Source organism: Patella vulgata, chromosome 5, assembly GCF_932274485.2.
Source record: "Patella vulgata chromosome 5, xgPatVulg1.2, whole genome shotgun sequence".
Classification (NCBI taxonomy): Eukaryota; Metazoa; Mollusca; class Gastropoda; family Patellidae; genus Patella; species Patella vulgata.
In genome coordinates this window covers 33,945,699-33,962,006 of record NC_065883.2, presented here as the reverse complement: position 1 = coordinate 33,962,006, position 16,308 = coordinate 33,945,699, and the positions used below count along the sequence as shown (strand labels likewise).

The window sequence follows — 16,308 nt, the reverse complement described above, 5'->3', positions numbered from 1 at the left end:
AACTCCTAGCCGTGTCCGTTGAGAGTTACTTCCCTTTGCCAACTTCCTTTGCAATTAACGATTTATGAGATTGGTCGATACAAATAGCACAACCATCAAGGGTGGATAACTTGAAAACGTGTCTTCCCCATAGATTAACCCAAGGGTTAGTGGAGTAGAACGGAATGAAACCACTGGGGATACCGAGGATGAACGCCGGTCGAGTACAGTGCGTTTATAGTATTCTAAGTAACGAGCTCAAATTGGCCGATGTATAGAAAACGGGCTACACGAGGATTAGCCCAGAAATATTCCAGAGTATTCTAAATATAATTAACCCCCTCATTACCCAACAGCCAATCAGCCTAGGGGAGCATTTGACTCTCAACCTAAGTTTTTCTCGGTACAGGTACTGAAAAGAACGCCCATTCTGATTACCATCTACGAATCCTAGGACTATGGATATACATGTATTGATATATATATAGACGGAACACAATCCACTTGGCTACCATATTTATTCGAGATTTTTCTTTTCTTACGATAGACTAACAAAATAACATTTATAGTTCACACTTAACAAGTGTAAAAATTGCAAACTCAATTTCAATTAGTCAGTTAGGCTTAAATTAGATCACCAGGGCTGCATATATAACACCCAAATATCAATTTTACCAATACTTATAAATAATTATTTCGTTACAAAACAGTGCTTTTAAAACATAGAAGTGTTGGTAGAAACGAACATACACGTGATTATTCGTCTTCGATATTCATCCTCTGTGTATTTCAGCTTTTAGAGTCCGGCAATTATTATAATGTTGACAACAAAACATCATCAGTGAAGAAAAGCCTTGAAAAGCCCCACACATTTTAGTTCACAATTATTAATTTTTAAACCCTAATTTGTACAATATTTCTGAATGAGAAATATTAAATAATAGCCTCAAATTGCATTAAGCCGGCAATATATGAAATGCAAATTGTGAAATGATCGGAGTTTGAAATATTTGATAAGATAGAATATTTTGGTCAAAGCATATATTTTCCCGCTACTTGAGTATATTTTTAAATGGATAAGAACGCGTTAGGATCTCGACTTTAAACAGAATCCGAACAAAATGTATTTTTCATAAGTATGTATATACCATGAGGCTGGTTGCCTGGAAGATGTACTGTGATAACTTTACTTACTGGGAGTGTTTTTATGTGAGAAAATGTGTGACGTTGGTTTTCTCTCTAAAAAAAAAAAAAATCCTAAATTGAAATAGGTGTGTATTATGCATTAGGATGAAAGTGTGAAATTTATAAAAATCAGTATAAACCTTAAATGGTCATAACTTGTTGGGTTTTTTTTTGGGGGGGGGGGGTTGGCGGTGGGAAGAGGGGGAGGGGGCTGTCCAAACTGGCTGTTTAATATTAAAAAGTACTCTAAATGTGCATTATGTTAAACTCGATGTTTAACTTTTTTTGTGGCTGTAAGTTCAATGCTTAAACTCATTTTTCATGTTGATATTATGAAAATATAAAATTCAAATGTATCTTGCTAACTCAGACTTCTTTTTTTATTTCGGACCAAAATTCGCTAAAATTTGATGACAATAAAGTTATAAAGTTTACCGGTTTGTTTTCTTGGGTTTTTTTTGTTGGGGGGGGGGGTATTTCGTTTATTTCGTTTATTTCAATGAAATAAAAAAAAATTGAAGATGGGGACACTATAATTCTAATCGGATTCATCGGCAAAACCCAACATAGGGAACATTCTTAATCATGAAATGTATGACACATCTTTAGTCATGTCACTCATTTATCAAGTCATATGTTCCTTTTATCACATGATTGGCTATTTAATATTTACGGACCACCCCCTTTTTAAACTTTGAATCAATGAGTAGCTTGCCTTTGATTGATGTACTAATTAGTGTATGAGTCACTGTCGTGTGTCTTTTCCAAACTGTTCTTTCTTTGTTCTGTGACGGGCAACTGACATCTAACCACTCTTTCCTTGTCACTACGTCTAAGATTTGTCGGAATTTCATGCTGTTACCAATATCCGTTAAAAGGAATAACCCAGGACAGAAAAAATATTCGCGCTGCATCCCACTGTAACCATTTGTTGCACTCATATTTCTTTTTTATTTTAAATTTATCCAAGGCTGTTTTAGATATGATCTATAAGGTGTTGACATAACACTTTTATAAATAACCTCGGATTTGAATTGATCAATTTGAAATACCTTTTTATATTTTACTAATTTGATGATTTAAAATTATAACAGTAATACTAATTTGAAAGGATAATTTCAGAATGTATTATTTCATTGAAGAACAAAAAAGGTAGGATAACTGCACAATATAAACTATATACTGCAGATACACATTTACTCGGATATAAAATTAGACTGACAAAACCCGAAAAGTTGTATTATCGAAAAGATCCGTGGTCACGAATTTGACGGGGTCAGGTATATTTTTTATCAGTACGATAAGCTGTAAAATGTTTCATTTCAAAGGCCCAACCACAGAGCGTTCACATATATTTCAAAAGTAATATATTATATGCCCTTATTTAGATATAAACAAATCTATTATTATGTGATATATAAGCAAATTTGACAATTAAACGATCGTCACGCAGAATGGATTGACAAGTATATAAATATGATATCACAATTTATCACACGATATTTCTCTAAAAGAGATAAAGGTGGCGAACGTAGAAGTCATGTAATACAATCTTAAAATGACCATAATGTAAATTCGAATTGATCCATTTAAATGTTTTGTTTTACTAAAAGTACACTTGATTGTGTTACGGCCTTAAACTCCAAATTTATACTTTATTTGGCATTTTCGTGCTATGAATTAAAACTAAAAACCTTAACTTTTTAGAATTTCTGTGTATTAAGTTATAATATTTACTGCACTTTCTACACCATGTCAAGACTGAAACTCCCTGCAAACAAATAATTCTGCAAATCTGTAAAATAATAATTATTTATTAAATTACCACGAAAATATTTCATGCCATCATGAAAGTGAATAAAGAGAGAATCTAATTTGACAATAGTGGTGATATCGGATCTTTCAAAAAACTCAAGATACCGCATCTTACATTTTACTCATCACAATTTGTATTTATTATCTGTACATGTTCAAAGAAGCAGCAAAGTGCCAACGAAGTTTTTAATGCGTGGGCCCATAGAGATGGCGCATGCACGATGGCAGTACTGGTATATTCCTCCACAGCGAGAAGACAAGGACTAAATTACATTTATAAGATTTCAAACTAAATAATAATAAAAAAAATAATTATTTAAGTGATTATGGTTTAAACTATTTTCCAATAACATAACGCCGAGAGCAGAAGTGTGTTCATTTGTAACTACAGCTCAGAATTTATAATAGTCTAGGTTATTAGTCGGTTTTTTTTTCTGTAATGGAGTGTGTAAACACATGAAATGAAATGAAATGAAATGGGATTGAACGTCCTATATACATTTTTGACCCGACTGAGCCAATAACGACGGACTTACGTTATACAGTGTGCTATGAGGGGAATTTTGTCCGAACAGTGGCGCTACGGCCTACTCTTATTTCGAATTCCAACAGCCAATGGTTCTTTTACGTGCACGCCAATGTGCACAATGTACACAGCTGAAATATGGGAGGAAAGACATCCTTCGAATTTTGTTTAGACAGTACATTTACTTAGTACCTGTTTCTTTTAAAACGAAGTTCTGTGAGGTTCGTTCGTTCGTTCGTGAGGGCCTGGTCAGGAGCAGTGTCTAGTCGTTCGGATGTTACAAAAACAGGTCCCAAATACACATTGCCGTGCATGTAAAGAATCGTTAACAGTTGAAATTCAATTGATATACGGGCAAAATTTCCCCCTGTATGGATAACCTTACCCGTCTTCATTTGCACTGTTGGTCCATAACCCCGAACGAACGAGTTGGTACGGATTAACGTCCGCTTCCGCCGAGCGTGATGTCCCAAACAAGATCTACAGTTGATTGGTTGATTCCCCAGGCTTCAAGTTCGCTTCCACATAGGGTGATCAGGGGCGGATCCGCCCCCGCTCAGCAACATAAATGTTTTTGTAAATCAACACTTTCTCGGACGTGAGCTTTATCCTTTTATCGTCAGATGTGGGACAGGATGGGCACTCAAAGCACGAGATAGTGATATAGACATTATGTGATATCACAATTAATGCTTTGCATCCATGAAATTGAATCACAATGTTATTGTATTAATTCATTATAAAAATTGACGTCAAACGAGGTGTTGAATTTCTCTGTTTAAAAAGCTCAATGTTTATGTATATACGCCAAAATGACAATAGAGACCATGCGGGAGGAGGGGGGGGGTACATTGTCTCGGGAACCTGGCAAACCCCCTCCTGCAAAAATTCCTGCATCCGCCCCTGGTGATATCGCAGTCAAGTTTTGGGAAATGACTTCTTAAATACGTGTTACTTCTACAAGATGCGAAATCCAATAGTGCAAGGGAAGTAACTCTTTTAAAGAATCTTATTGCCAAAGAATTCTTTTTTTTTTTCAAAATATTGTCATGTAAGTTGCTTACTAAAAGTCTGCACCACTTTCATTTTTCGGAAAATATCAAATTTTTAACGGCTTAATTCACGATAAAATGTACTCTGGATTATTTATTATTTAATTAAGAAAACAAAATCATAAAATCAACTGTTGATAATTTCCCGGTTTGGATGCATCGGATTAAAATAAGGTACGTCAAAAGAATGTAGCGCGGAGAGTACAAGTGGCATATTATACTGTTTATATCGTCTTCAAAGGATACTGAGTTTTGACAAAAAATTTCATTCATCAGTTCTTTGTAAATACTGAATAGAATGGAACCATGCTATTCAGCTTTCATAACCTTGTATTTTACACGGAATTCTGCAGGGACTTTCTGACGACCAGGGACTCTAAGAGAGACGTAATTTTATGATATTAGCGTTTAATACAAAGGGGATATTTTGAGTTTACACTTTGGCGTTCCAGCCTACAGTTGTAAGAAGCTAGTACGTCTACGTTTCTAAGCTGATTATCTGCGGATTATACCTGTTTATAGTCCTTCATTTCCAGTTCCCTGTGTCCGACGACGAACCTTCCGTTCATTGGTTTCGGTCGACTAATTTCCAACCACGGTCACGTTACCGACTTTGTATTGAGATATTGGGGCGGTTCAAAAGCGTTACTTTTTTTATTGTATAACTTATTCTTTATTCCTTTTTAGACTTACCTCCCTTGAACTGACACAAGGTACGATTTCTTCTAAAAATGCTTCGAATTTCAGTATTTTATGAATATTTATCAGATAAATCGTGGGTATTTTATGAATATAGTGTATGAATACTGTATTAATCATAGAAATTTTGATGGAGTGTTATTTTGTTGACTACGAATCTTAAATGAGGTAAACCTCTGTGAAAAATAAGATATTGAATGAATGTCATCTGGAATTTTTGCTCTGACCTACTACTGTGTCGACAGTTGAACACATAAGCAGTTATATATTACACTGGCTTTAGACGGAGTTCCTTCCCACAACACAGATTAATATATAAAGTCAAACGAAATCTACAATTTTATTTTTGAGCGTAAAGTTCTAACTCAATATCAATCAGAGTCTTTGACATTAGAAACAGGAATGTTTGGTTCATTCCAATCAATAGTGGTGTTGTTATCTTACCTTGAAAATATGGTCTCCTGATTGGTCATTCATTTTGCACTCATGTATTTCGACGAACAAAACTGATTAGAAATGACAATAAAAGTGTTGTTTTTTTTAAATGAATGTAAATCAGTTTATATACACTCATATTACTTTAATATGTACTGTTTGGTCCATTTTCGTCTATTTTAGGTTCCAAAGAATAGAGATTTAGCTCCTTTAATCATTGATTGACGTGGGCAGTAAAGCCGACAATCTTTTATAACAAACATGCACTACATTATGACTCAAGGACAATCAAAGATTTTGAATACGCATGATCTATAATTGAGTTATTCATTTGTTGCATCAGCTTACTATAGTATTATAATAGAATAATATTCGCTTTCCTATTGGTCGTCTTGCAAATAACACATATAAACACGTACACGAAATATGTCATAGTATAACGCACAGGCACTTGAAGGGATTAAAATAAAACTTCTTACTACTCTTTGACTATATATTACAGTAATAAGCTGTAATATATAGTCAAAGAGTAGTAAGAAGTTTTATTTGAATCCCTTCAAGTGCCTTTGGTATAATGGCGAAGACACGCGTGTTATGAGTAAATAAATAGCTTGTATTGCCTTATACTTTATACAAGCTTGTGTTTATTACCAACACTATCGTTATTTAAAGTGGTTGAAAATAAGTATTGATTGTTTCTAAAATCAAATAAAGTGATTACGAAATGGTTTTTAACGTTTTACTTTTCTGCACCAACCAGCCTATTGAAGACGGACATTTTGCCCGGACAGCGGCGTTTCTTTTACGTGCACGCAAACGTGTACCTCGGACCTCGGGTGTTTTTACCATCCGAACGAATAGATCTTGTTCCTTGCGAGGCTTCCCTTACTGCATTACTGACAAGGGGAATCAAATCTGGGAAATCCCGATGAACTTTAATGGATCGTATCCGGAACCTCCTGGTTAGTGTACCAACGTGGTTCACCTCAAAAACTAAATTGTAATTATAGACGCCTAGAGAGTCATGGGTATACCTTACTTATGAATAGTTGGGTGGAATCTTTCTTCGGAGCTTTCTGGGCATTTTTGAAAAGAGAAGAAACATGAACTACTGTTTGTACTGATCGGTAAACATTTTGTGGAAAGGGGTGGGGTTGTTGGAAGTAAGCTTTTAACACTCTCTCGGCAAACGAAGTGTCAGGATCAAGGTTGGGGACATTATTTAAGTTTTTAAATGATCTAGATAGCAGAAGGACTTTACACCATCCGCAGTTGAAGGAAGTCGTCGACCGGGGCAGGCATGTAATATAATGTTTATTTAAAGATACATTATGGGAGATTAGTTAAAGAACTGGCAATTCTCTCTATAATAGTTAAAAACTAGATAATGTAAAGGCAATGTGCTCAAAATTTCAGTCAAATTGATCCACAATGAACCGAGATTTTTGCGATTGAATATTGGGGCTAGCCTCGATCATCATTACTAAAGTCGGTAGGATAATCCATATTTTGATTTAATTATGAATGGAAGTCGAACAGCAAATCGGAACGTAATCCAATAAACATCGCAGACTAGCGATGCCAGTTAATTAATGTCTAATTAATAATTTAGATAACATTTCAGGCCTAATGAAAGACTTGCAATAGGCAGATTTAGCTCTTGCATAATGTTTGTATAAACAACCGCAGTCCGAATTTGATATTGAGTATCATTTCCTGGGCGTGTTAGTTTCAAAACTATTAATATGCAGCTTTTGTCTACGTCGTTAAGAGTTAAATATAAACAAATTCACAGAATTGATTCGTTTCTTTATTGTATCAAATAGATAAACAACAAATAAACAATTACAAAGGCTTTATGTGTTTAGTCTAATCTATAGATCTACGGTTTTGTGTCATCTAACTGTTGAATTACAATTAATAGTTGAAATGATATCTACAAAACATAAATATATTTTTCTTATACGTTTACATAATTTGATCAGAACATTTAAAACTATAGAAATGCATAGATTGTTAATCGCATATTACATATTGTAAACAGCGGTCTTACTAATTACCAACGAGAACCGACAAGCAACCAAAGTAATACAAAGTGATATAAAATGTTTGCAGGAATTTGAATCATCCATTTTGTGTACCAGGGCAAAATTTGTCAAATTTTCAATGTCCATAATTTTTGTTATTCTTTATGAAATCTTTTAAATTGTGGATATGGTGTGTAGGTCATGTAATCTATTACTTGTCCGTCACTTATTGCGATACTTTGGGAGAGAGAGAGAGAGATGGGGCTAGAGCTGGAAATCGAAACCACGTCAGCTGACTCACAGACCTTATGATCAAAAGCGCACGCGTTAAACCATTCGGTTACCCAATCCCCCCACAAACACTTTAGACGCTATTCGAAAACACTGCCCTTGTCGGTTTTTGATGATGATTAGACCCTGTAAACAGTAGTCACTTCATCTCATGTAGTTTATTATCATTAGAATATGCCAAATAATATTAATACATGATCGTTAAATATAACAAAAACAAACTGTAAATCATATCTGATTTAGGGTATATTATATAATAAGACATCTAAATACGTAAGTGATCAAGTTATAATGATATGAGAAATTACATACAAAGGACCACAATGGACATGTGCTTTCGATTCATAACATTCTATTACAAACATTGTCAATTACAGCTACCTGAATCGTTTCGGAAACTTATTGTTATCGGCATTTACGCTTTTCGTATTACTCTTTTAACTGTTCATTTATCGGGAGCAAGATATTTCATTTAAATCACAAGTGGAAACATTCATATTGTTTGGCTATGCAAAGTGTTAAATTACTATATTATTGGAGATATTGGTGTAAATATGATAGAATATCTACGGATGTTTCCGGATCCAGTTCTTGATCGCTAATAACTTGTAAAGGGAGTTCAGGTGAACACTGGCTGGTATAAACGGTCTCTGAAGAATTACTGACGTCACAGTACACTATATTATTGAGAGGAACCACCGACATGTCACTATTACACGAAGTATCACCAGTATAAACTGTGGGAATTCCTGGCTCATTGCCATCATGAACACTCAACTCGGTATTGTCAGTATTTAAATAACTGTACATATTAGTGAGGATTGCGTCACAGTGTTTGCCCGTATCTAGATATTGAATGTTACTTTCAGGGAAATCGTCGCACACAAAGTAAGGGTTAGGCTGTGTAATATTCTGGGTACTAACATAGTGGTTTTCTATATGTACGCTACTGCTAACATCTGACCAATTCGTGGTTTCGCATTCACTTGGGTTGGGAGAATTTGGGGAAATCCCTTCAAAGTTAGTACATGTCATGTCCATGTTTGGATTAATGGAAACACATGACACATAGCTGTTTTCACAATGGGGTTTGGCTACTGTTTTATTTTCATCACTGAAACAATTTCCATTGACGATATGTGCTTGATATATTTCCCCAAGTTCTGCCATCTGTTTCTTTAGTTCAGCTACCTTAGAATTCAGCTCTTTATTTCGTCTAATTAAGATTGATTTCTCCTGAAATATATTATTTATAAGTACTACTGGTAAAATCATATAAAACTAGGGAGGCTAGAGTTGAACTGTTTTATGGTCTACAACGTAAAGACCTCGCCAGATCGGGTGGCGTCCTTACTGCACTGCTGCGACTATACGGCGACCAGAAAATGCACAGTCACCGGCAAACGTGAACACAACGCGAGAAAATGTTCCCAAAAAATTACAAACTTGAAAAAAGTCACGTTCTTACCGGGACCTGTGCGATAATGCCACGTTCTCGCGGCGCGCCCGTCTTCATTGGCCCAGTTTGGAGCAGAACAGTAGGACGTTAAACCTCATTTCATTTCATTTCTCACGGCACGCTCTCGACGCTTATGGCGTTTCTATTGAGATCATGGACTTGGCAACGGCGATCATAGGCGAATCCGCGGCTCTCTAACCACGCTCATGGGGGTCTTACCATCGCGACTGCACGTGCGTTTCTAACACGTAATCACGGCGACTATATAAACTGGTCAGAATTTTGGAAATTTTAAGATGATGACATACACACTGATGTATGAACTTTGAATCACCTGTTTTTATAGCAAGTCGTACATGAAAAGCATGGTCGCCAAACGAGCGTAATACAAGCTTGGTAACCGCGCCATGGTCGTATTAAGAACTCCATAAACGCAGTTGGAAACCCATAAGATCGCACTGGGAGCCTCATGTGGACGTGGTGCAATCGCGTAACAGTGGTGAAATCATCGTAACTTCGCCATGACAACGCCCTAAAGACTCCGAACGCTTGGTGGGGTTATGGCAGACACGCGAGAGTCGTGGTGAAGACGCCATGAATTCGCCGTTGCAAATGTTACAATTTTCGCAGCGTCTTTGCACGTGTGTACGGCGGGTGTACTACGTTCACGGAGATGTTACCACGCTAGTCTACCGACCTTCGCGACCCCACCACGTTCTCGCAACTTTCCAGGTCAGATCGCAAAACCATGGCGTTTGGGGGGGGGGGGGGATGGCTGAATGGTTAGCGTGCGCGCGCTGTATCATAAAGTCTGTCATTGAGTCGACTGGCGTGGTTTCGAATCCCCGGTTTCCCCCCACTGCTAAAGACCCCTATGCGCAAGCGAATTATTGAAATAAAATTAAAACCATATGTAAGTCCCGAAATGACCTAGTTGTGTCGAGTGGACGTTAAACCCCATTTCTCTCTCTCTCCCATGGCATTTGTTTTCAACATGCTCAAAACAAACGCCGTGACTCGGCGATCATTGGCGACCACGGAGACAACAGTACAATATCTGGCGTTTCCAACACGTTTTTACAACGCTAATGGCGATCTTAACGCACTCTTAGATCATTTGCCGTCGCCGTAACAACGCAGTAGAGGCGGTACGAATAGAAAATGATGATTACCCTGAGCAAAGATGTTCAATTTTGTTCACTAATGTCCCAACTATTCTTATGATTTTTAGCGCTTGCGCAAGAAGTTGACTTGAAATATTGTGTGGTTTACACACTAACACCGAACAAATCGTTCTAAATAAGTTAAGAAATATTAAATTAGAAAACAATGTGACGTACCTCTTCTCTAGTTTGAAAACTCGCCTTCTTTTTTTGTCGACATCGTTCTGCTGCTTGTCTATTCTGTTCTCTTCTGCGCTCCTTTTTGCGTATTTCATCTTCAGTCAACTAAAAATTAAATATTAAATTGCATTAAATATTAAATTAAAGCGATAATTTCATATTTTTGAGTTATATTTTTAAAATGTATTAAAATAAAGCCTTAAAATAGATGGTATCTATAAACAGCCCTACCTTGATAAAGAATAATCCTATAATTCACTATTGCCAGTTGAGAAATTGGTAAAAATATCATTTTCAACTTCAAATTCAAACGTTTGAAGATAGCTATTCCATGGGGGGAATAGAAAAACAAGGGAGGTAATTGTGTTATTATTTCCGGGGTGAATGATTTTTAAGTGTGAGAATGATACCTATGATCGTATAATAGTGAGTTGACAACCTATTGAGCAATGAAATTCTCGCATTAAATAAAATTCATACGTGAACATATTCCTATAAATTTATTTGTGTTATATTCTGATGGGATACATGGACCCAATGGGTCTATTTCCTCTTCGTATTGTATGTGACATTTGTGGTTTCAATAATACGTACCTTATAATTCTTTTCTTCGGTGGCAGAAGTGTTGATTGCATCTTGGTAATTTTCGTGTCGTTTTGCCATTATGGATAGACGAAGTTCCTCCTTAATGATAGGTGAAAGACTGCCTTGTTTTAAAGCTTCTTGATAGGCTTGCTGTATTCTCTCGCCTTCTTCAACGTATAACGAATCTGGAGAATCTATTGGTGTGTCCATTTTAACTGAAAGAAACAAATATTATGTATTAAATATTGTAGGCGAATTAAAAATTTCAACATACATGTACCACGAAGGCTCACCAAGGACGTAAGACATCAGTATCTATCAATTATTACCATCAGTGCTTTTTAATCTGTCAAACGTTCGACTGACCATAACTTTTTCTTATCTTATCCAAATGATAAAAAATGCCCTATTTAAATATTCTAAGAAATATTTCAAACCATTGACAAATTACGATCCTTTTCCGAGAATTGAATTAAGCGTGCAGTTAATTTAAGACTGGTGTAAATTATAATACCAGTACAAAAATACCCGATTTTAGTTCTGTCGATTACACGTATAAATGTGGAAATAATAAATAGTTAGTTTTGTTATATTATCTCGTTTGGTATCGTGCCAACAGATATTCTCCGGAAATGCAAAATGACGAAATTTATAGGTGATCTTGTATCACAATGTTATAAATGGTATTAGAGACTCTGTCAATACGAGAAAAACATCAACTTACAGGGCATACTTAATACTAACTGAATAACTATTGACGCGTGGGTACAGAAAGTCTTTATTAGACTATAGCGTTATACCTTTTCAAGGAAGTTATTTAATTTTCACACCACACAAATTTGAGCGGCCATGGGAATTCCCAATGATTTGCAAATACCACCTACGGTATAATATGAACGGGTTACCATCAGGTAACAATTTACGACGAATATACGCCGGAATAGTCATACCGCGTCGATTAATAGTCATACAGAGTCAACTAATACTATAAATCATTCAAATCTGCATGTGTCAAATAAAGTCTCTCTAATACTTGTAGTTCTGGGGTCGGTTGCTCAAAACTAAGTTATTTTAACGATCTGTTAAACTCAAACGGGTCGTTATCTTGTCAACGTGTCGTTTGTTAACGGTCCGTTAAATATCTGTTGCTGGAAAGTCAATTTCTTTATCTGTAAGCTAATGGACTGATTAAAATTAATCCAAGAGAAGACTGTTTGTTCACTGTCTGAATTTTAAATATTTAAATTCAATGTACATGTATAACAAATTCATAGAAGTTAGTATTAACAAGAAACTGAAGACAGCGGGACAACTGTGCAGTCTGTTCACAAAACTTGATTAAAGACAAAAAAATAACTGTAGAATTTACTATAAAAAACTATAAAACAACTTATTTTTTCCTTTAGAAATGTTAACATAAATCTGTAGGAAAAAATATGGGATTTCCACTACATAAACTGTAAAATACTTGGGGCCATTATTTCCTATAGGCCCCCAAAATTCTGTAGAATATTATAGAATTTCATCCTATAGAAAATGGAATAGCCCCCCACACACACACACACTCACACTCACAAACACATCACCCAGCCCTGATAATCTATGAGTTTTTGCTAAGGGTGCAATTCGACTGACATCCGACTAAAGCCATCGTTAAACAGACAACGGGGCCAAACACCTCCGTTAAATATAACGATCTATTAACTCCATGTTAACGAGTCGTTAGAAGTTAACAGAGCTTTAAACAACCGGTCCCTGAACGTTTGGCAAAGAAAAGCAAAGCGAAGAGAAAGGTGGTGTCTAGCGTCATTCAGTATTATACTTGCGCTCAGGTCTCTTTAGCCTTGGTAATAATAATACCTAAGATTCGCAACATTCGTTTACCCAAGCCTGTGACTGCTAAGCAAGAAAAAAATGATAAGATTCTACAGACACGTGCTGTTAATTTATAAAATTACAGTATTGAGGATTGTGAATATACGATCAAAGATTGAAATCAACAAATTAAGGGTACCATTAACAAAGAGATAATATTTTTTTCGAAATAAATCTTCGTTCCATGCATTAAAACTTATATTGACTAATGTGTTTAAACATCTGAGTAGAAAAAATCCCGAACTTAACAAACTTTTAAAAGCCCACACAATTTAATTGTAGGCCTAACAAATGATCGACTGTCGGAGAAAATATTAATACTAAACGATAGACTATTATACACCTGCAATTGTAGGTAGGGCCTACCTCCGTTTTGACATTACATTGTATATTTATCAATACAATCATGTATAGTATTTCACATAGCATGTAAGTAATAATAAACAATCGCTATTAATCCGATTAACAATAGTTAGAAGGTCGTGACTCATCAAAGGCTCTACATGTCGCAGGGTGTCGTATACAGGATTTCTGAGAAATAAAATGGGGTTTAGCGTTCTGATTTCATGTACCAACCGGGATGAAGACGGGCATACGCCATGCAGAGTGCTGTGAGAAAAAGTGTGCCCAGACAGTGCCGTTACCGGCACCCGGACCATCCGAACGAATACACGTTGATCCCTGCTAAAGCCCCCGCCCTGCACCACTGACAAGGAGAAACCACACTGAAAAATGCCATCAGAAGAACGTTCTTGGCCAACACCGGGATCACACCCGAGACCTCCTGTTAGTGAGCCAGAAGCTTACCAAAAGAGTCACCGTTCTCCAGGATTTCTCAGTATGTCATTCTTGAGATTGATTAAGTTATTTGGGTTGGTAAAGTTTTTCAGAGGGCGGGCTTGTGCGCCATGGCAGGACCCAGCCACACAAATCACAAAATAATCGCCGCCAGGAGACTGGAAATATGTATTCCCATTATCATTTTATTAACGAACTTTTGAGACATACGCGGGACCTTGTTTTTTGTCTCACCCGAATGACTAGACAGCTGTCCTCTCAGGCCCTCCGTCCTGCACCACTAACAAGGGGAAACCACGTCGGAAAATCTCGATGAACTTTCTCTGCCATTGCAGGGTTCGTACACGCGACCTTCAGACTAGTGAGTTGGCGTCTTACCCACTTAGCCAGCGTGGCTCGATAGACCAGTACTTCTATACAAGCAATAATATGGTGTCATACCGAACAATGTTACAATGTCCTGTAAACAGGCAACCATACATTCAATCATGTGTACGAGAAGTCTTTTCGTACTTCATGACCCATATTTTGAGACTGGTATAGTTAAACTAATTACATTGCACCATGTGAAATCCAACAGGATTGTATTCAGGTGTCGGCGTCATCTCTTCGAATTCGAACTGTTCAGGGATCTTTAGATTATTTTTATTATCAATTTGTAGCTCACTCGTGCTACTAGAAGTACTACCCTTTTCCTTAAACGATACATGGACATACATCTGCAAATTAATGTTCATCTTCTGTTATCATTCAAGTCATACCATAAAAACAAAACGTCAAAAACACTAACAGGCCTAACACCCCTTCAAAGTAGACCTATGATCAGTCTAAATTCCTACTTTAGTCCTAATTTGAGAGACAAATTTATATTTTACAGGCTAACTAATTGATTTAATTTTATTCCCTACCTCAGTGGAATCCAAATATAAGAACAAATCCACTCTGATAAAAGATAATATGGTAAGCAATGTACTTAAATCCTCTACCTGCAACTTAAAAGACATTTACTGTCAAAACTGGACTTAACTGTCGTCTGCTCACCTTTTATTCTAACAATACTGCACGCGCTAGTAAATTAATCCCGCCCTATCACGTGACAAATTGCTCTCCTAAAGTTGAGACGTCCTTGTTGTTATTATACAAGTATATCGATGACTAAACTCGTGGAAATGTGTTTGAAAGTTGTATTACTAATGGTAGTAAATCAACGAACTACTGTCATGTACAAATATATTTGCTTCCTGTAGATATTTTGACTATCTTTCAGCTCGCGATCGTTTGTTGATACACGTGACTTTGCCCCGTGCTGGAGTTTAAATCTATTTTTGTAAAGGGGATTTCCAACTCAGGCTGGCGTGTCTAAACTTGTCTAGAAAACAGGTCATGCAATCTTGCCCCAGGCTCGTAGATTTCTTTTTTTTTTTTTTCCAAAACAATGACATCTGTTGAGATAAAATATAATAATATTATATAGCATAGCATGCGTCTGGGCTATTATACTTTGATGATGGCGTGCTACGGATGAGACCATGCATTGAAATCTAATGTTCGATCAAGATGTTCGTTTGGTTAAATATTAGGAAAATAATTTAATATTGTATTTTCTTCGGAGATGTTTTTATAAGGACCAACAAAGTAATTTGTGATGTAAAATAAAAATTTGAGACAGAAAGAGAGTGGGGGCGGGATTACATCATTCGGTTGAACGTCGTACTGTTCTGCTCTGAATGGAGAGAGAGGGAGAAGGGTTTATTGTCCACTCGGCACACACTAGGTCATTTCGGGACTAACACATGGTTCAATTTTATTTCAATAATTCGTTTGCGCGTAGGGCTCTTTAGCAGTGGGAGGAAACCGGAGTACCCGGAGAAACCCCACGAGGTTGGACAGGCGATCCTACTCCTTGTCACGTACATGTACAACCGGGGTTACAGCGCGCACGTGATAACCATTCGGTCATCCAACACCCCTGCTCTGAATGGGCTTATGAAGACGGGCATACGTCATACAGTGAGCTATAAGGAAAATTTTGTCAGGACAGCGGCATTACTGTCTACTCTTATATCGAATTCCAACTGCCAAGGGATCTTTTACGTACACGCCAGTGTGTACACAGGACCTTGAGTTTACGTCCAGATGAATTTTCTCGGTTAACACAGGGATCAAACACGAGACCTCTTAGTTAGCGAGCCAATAACGTACTCGACGAGAGAGAGAGAGAGAGAGAGAGAGGAGATTT

The 16,308-nt window shown here is 36.7% G+C and overlaps 1 protein-coding gene across 3 annotated transcripts; it reads right to left on the bottom strand.

Annotated features, from left to right (window-relative positions):
- Positions 1 to 7,522: 7,522 nt before the first annotated feature.
- Positions 7,523 to 15,257, bottom strand: LOC126821261 (uncharacterized). 3 transcript variants are annotated; one of them, XM_050549656.2, is made up of 4 exons: positions 15,111 to 15,257; positions 11,406 to 11,611; positions 10,809 to 10,916; positions 7,523 to 9,245 (listed from the first exon to the last, which is right to left on the bottom strand). In XM_050549656.2, exons 2-4 carry the CDS (start codon positions 11,604 to 11,606, stop codon positions 8,541 to 8,543), a joined length of 1,014 nt encoding a protein of 337 aa, XP_050405613.1. In that variant the 5' UTR covers positions 11,607 to 11,611; positions 15,111 to 15,257; the 3' UTR covers positions 7,523 to 8,540. The 3 variants fall into 3 exon arrangements, with proteins under 3 accessions (XP_050405613.1, XP_050405615.1, XP_050405612.1); XM_050549658.2 differs by having other exon boundaries at positions 15,056 to 15,126; XM_050549655.2 differs by lacking the exon at positions 15,111 to 15,257 and adding an exon at positions 14,978 to 15,097.
- Between the last annotated feature and the right edge of the window lie 1,051 nt (positions 15,258 to 16,308).

Excerpts from the sequence above, each read along its gene's own strand:
- LOC126821261 (XM_050549656.2), bottom strand. The coding sequence starts at position 11,606 with ATGGACACACCAATAGATTCTCCAGATTCGTTATACGTTGAAGAAGGC. Across the intron at positions 10,917-11,405 it reads CCGAAGAAAAGAATTATAAG|TTGACTGAAGATGAAATACG; the intron begins GTACGTATTATT and ends TTTAATTTTTAG. Across the intron at positions 9,246-10,808 it reads GTTTTCAAACTAGAGAAGAG|GAGAAATCAATCTTAATTAG; the intron begins GTACGTCACATT and ends AATATATTTCAG.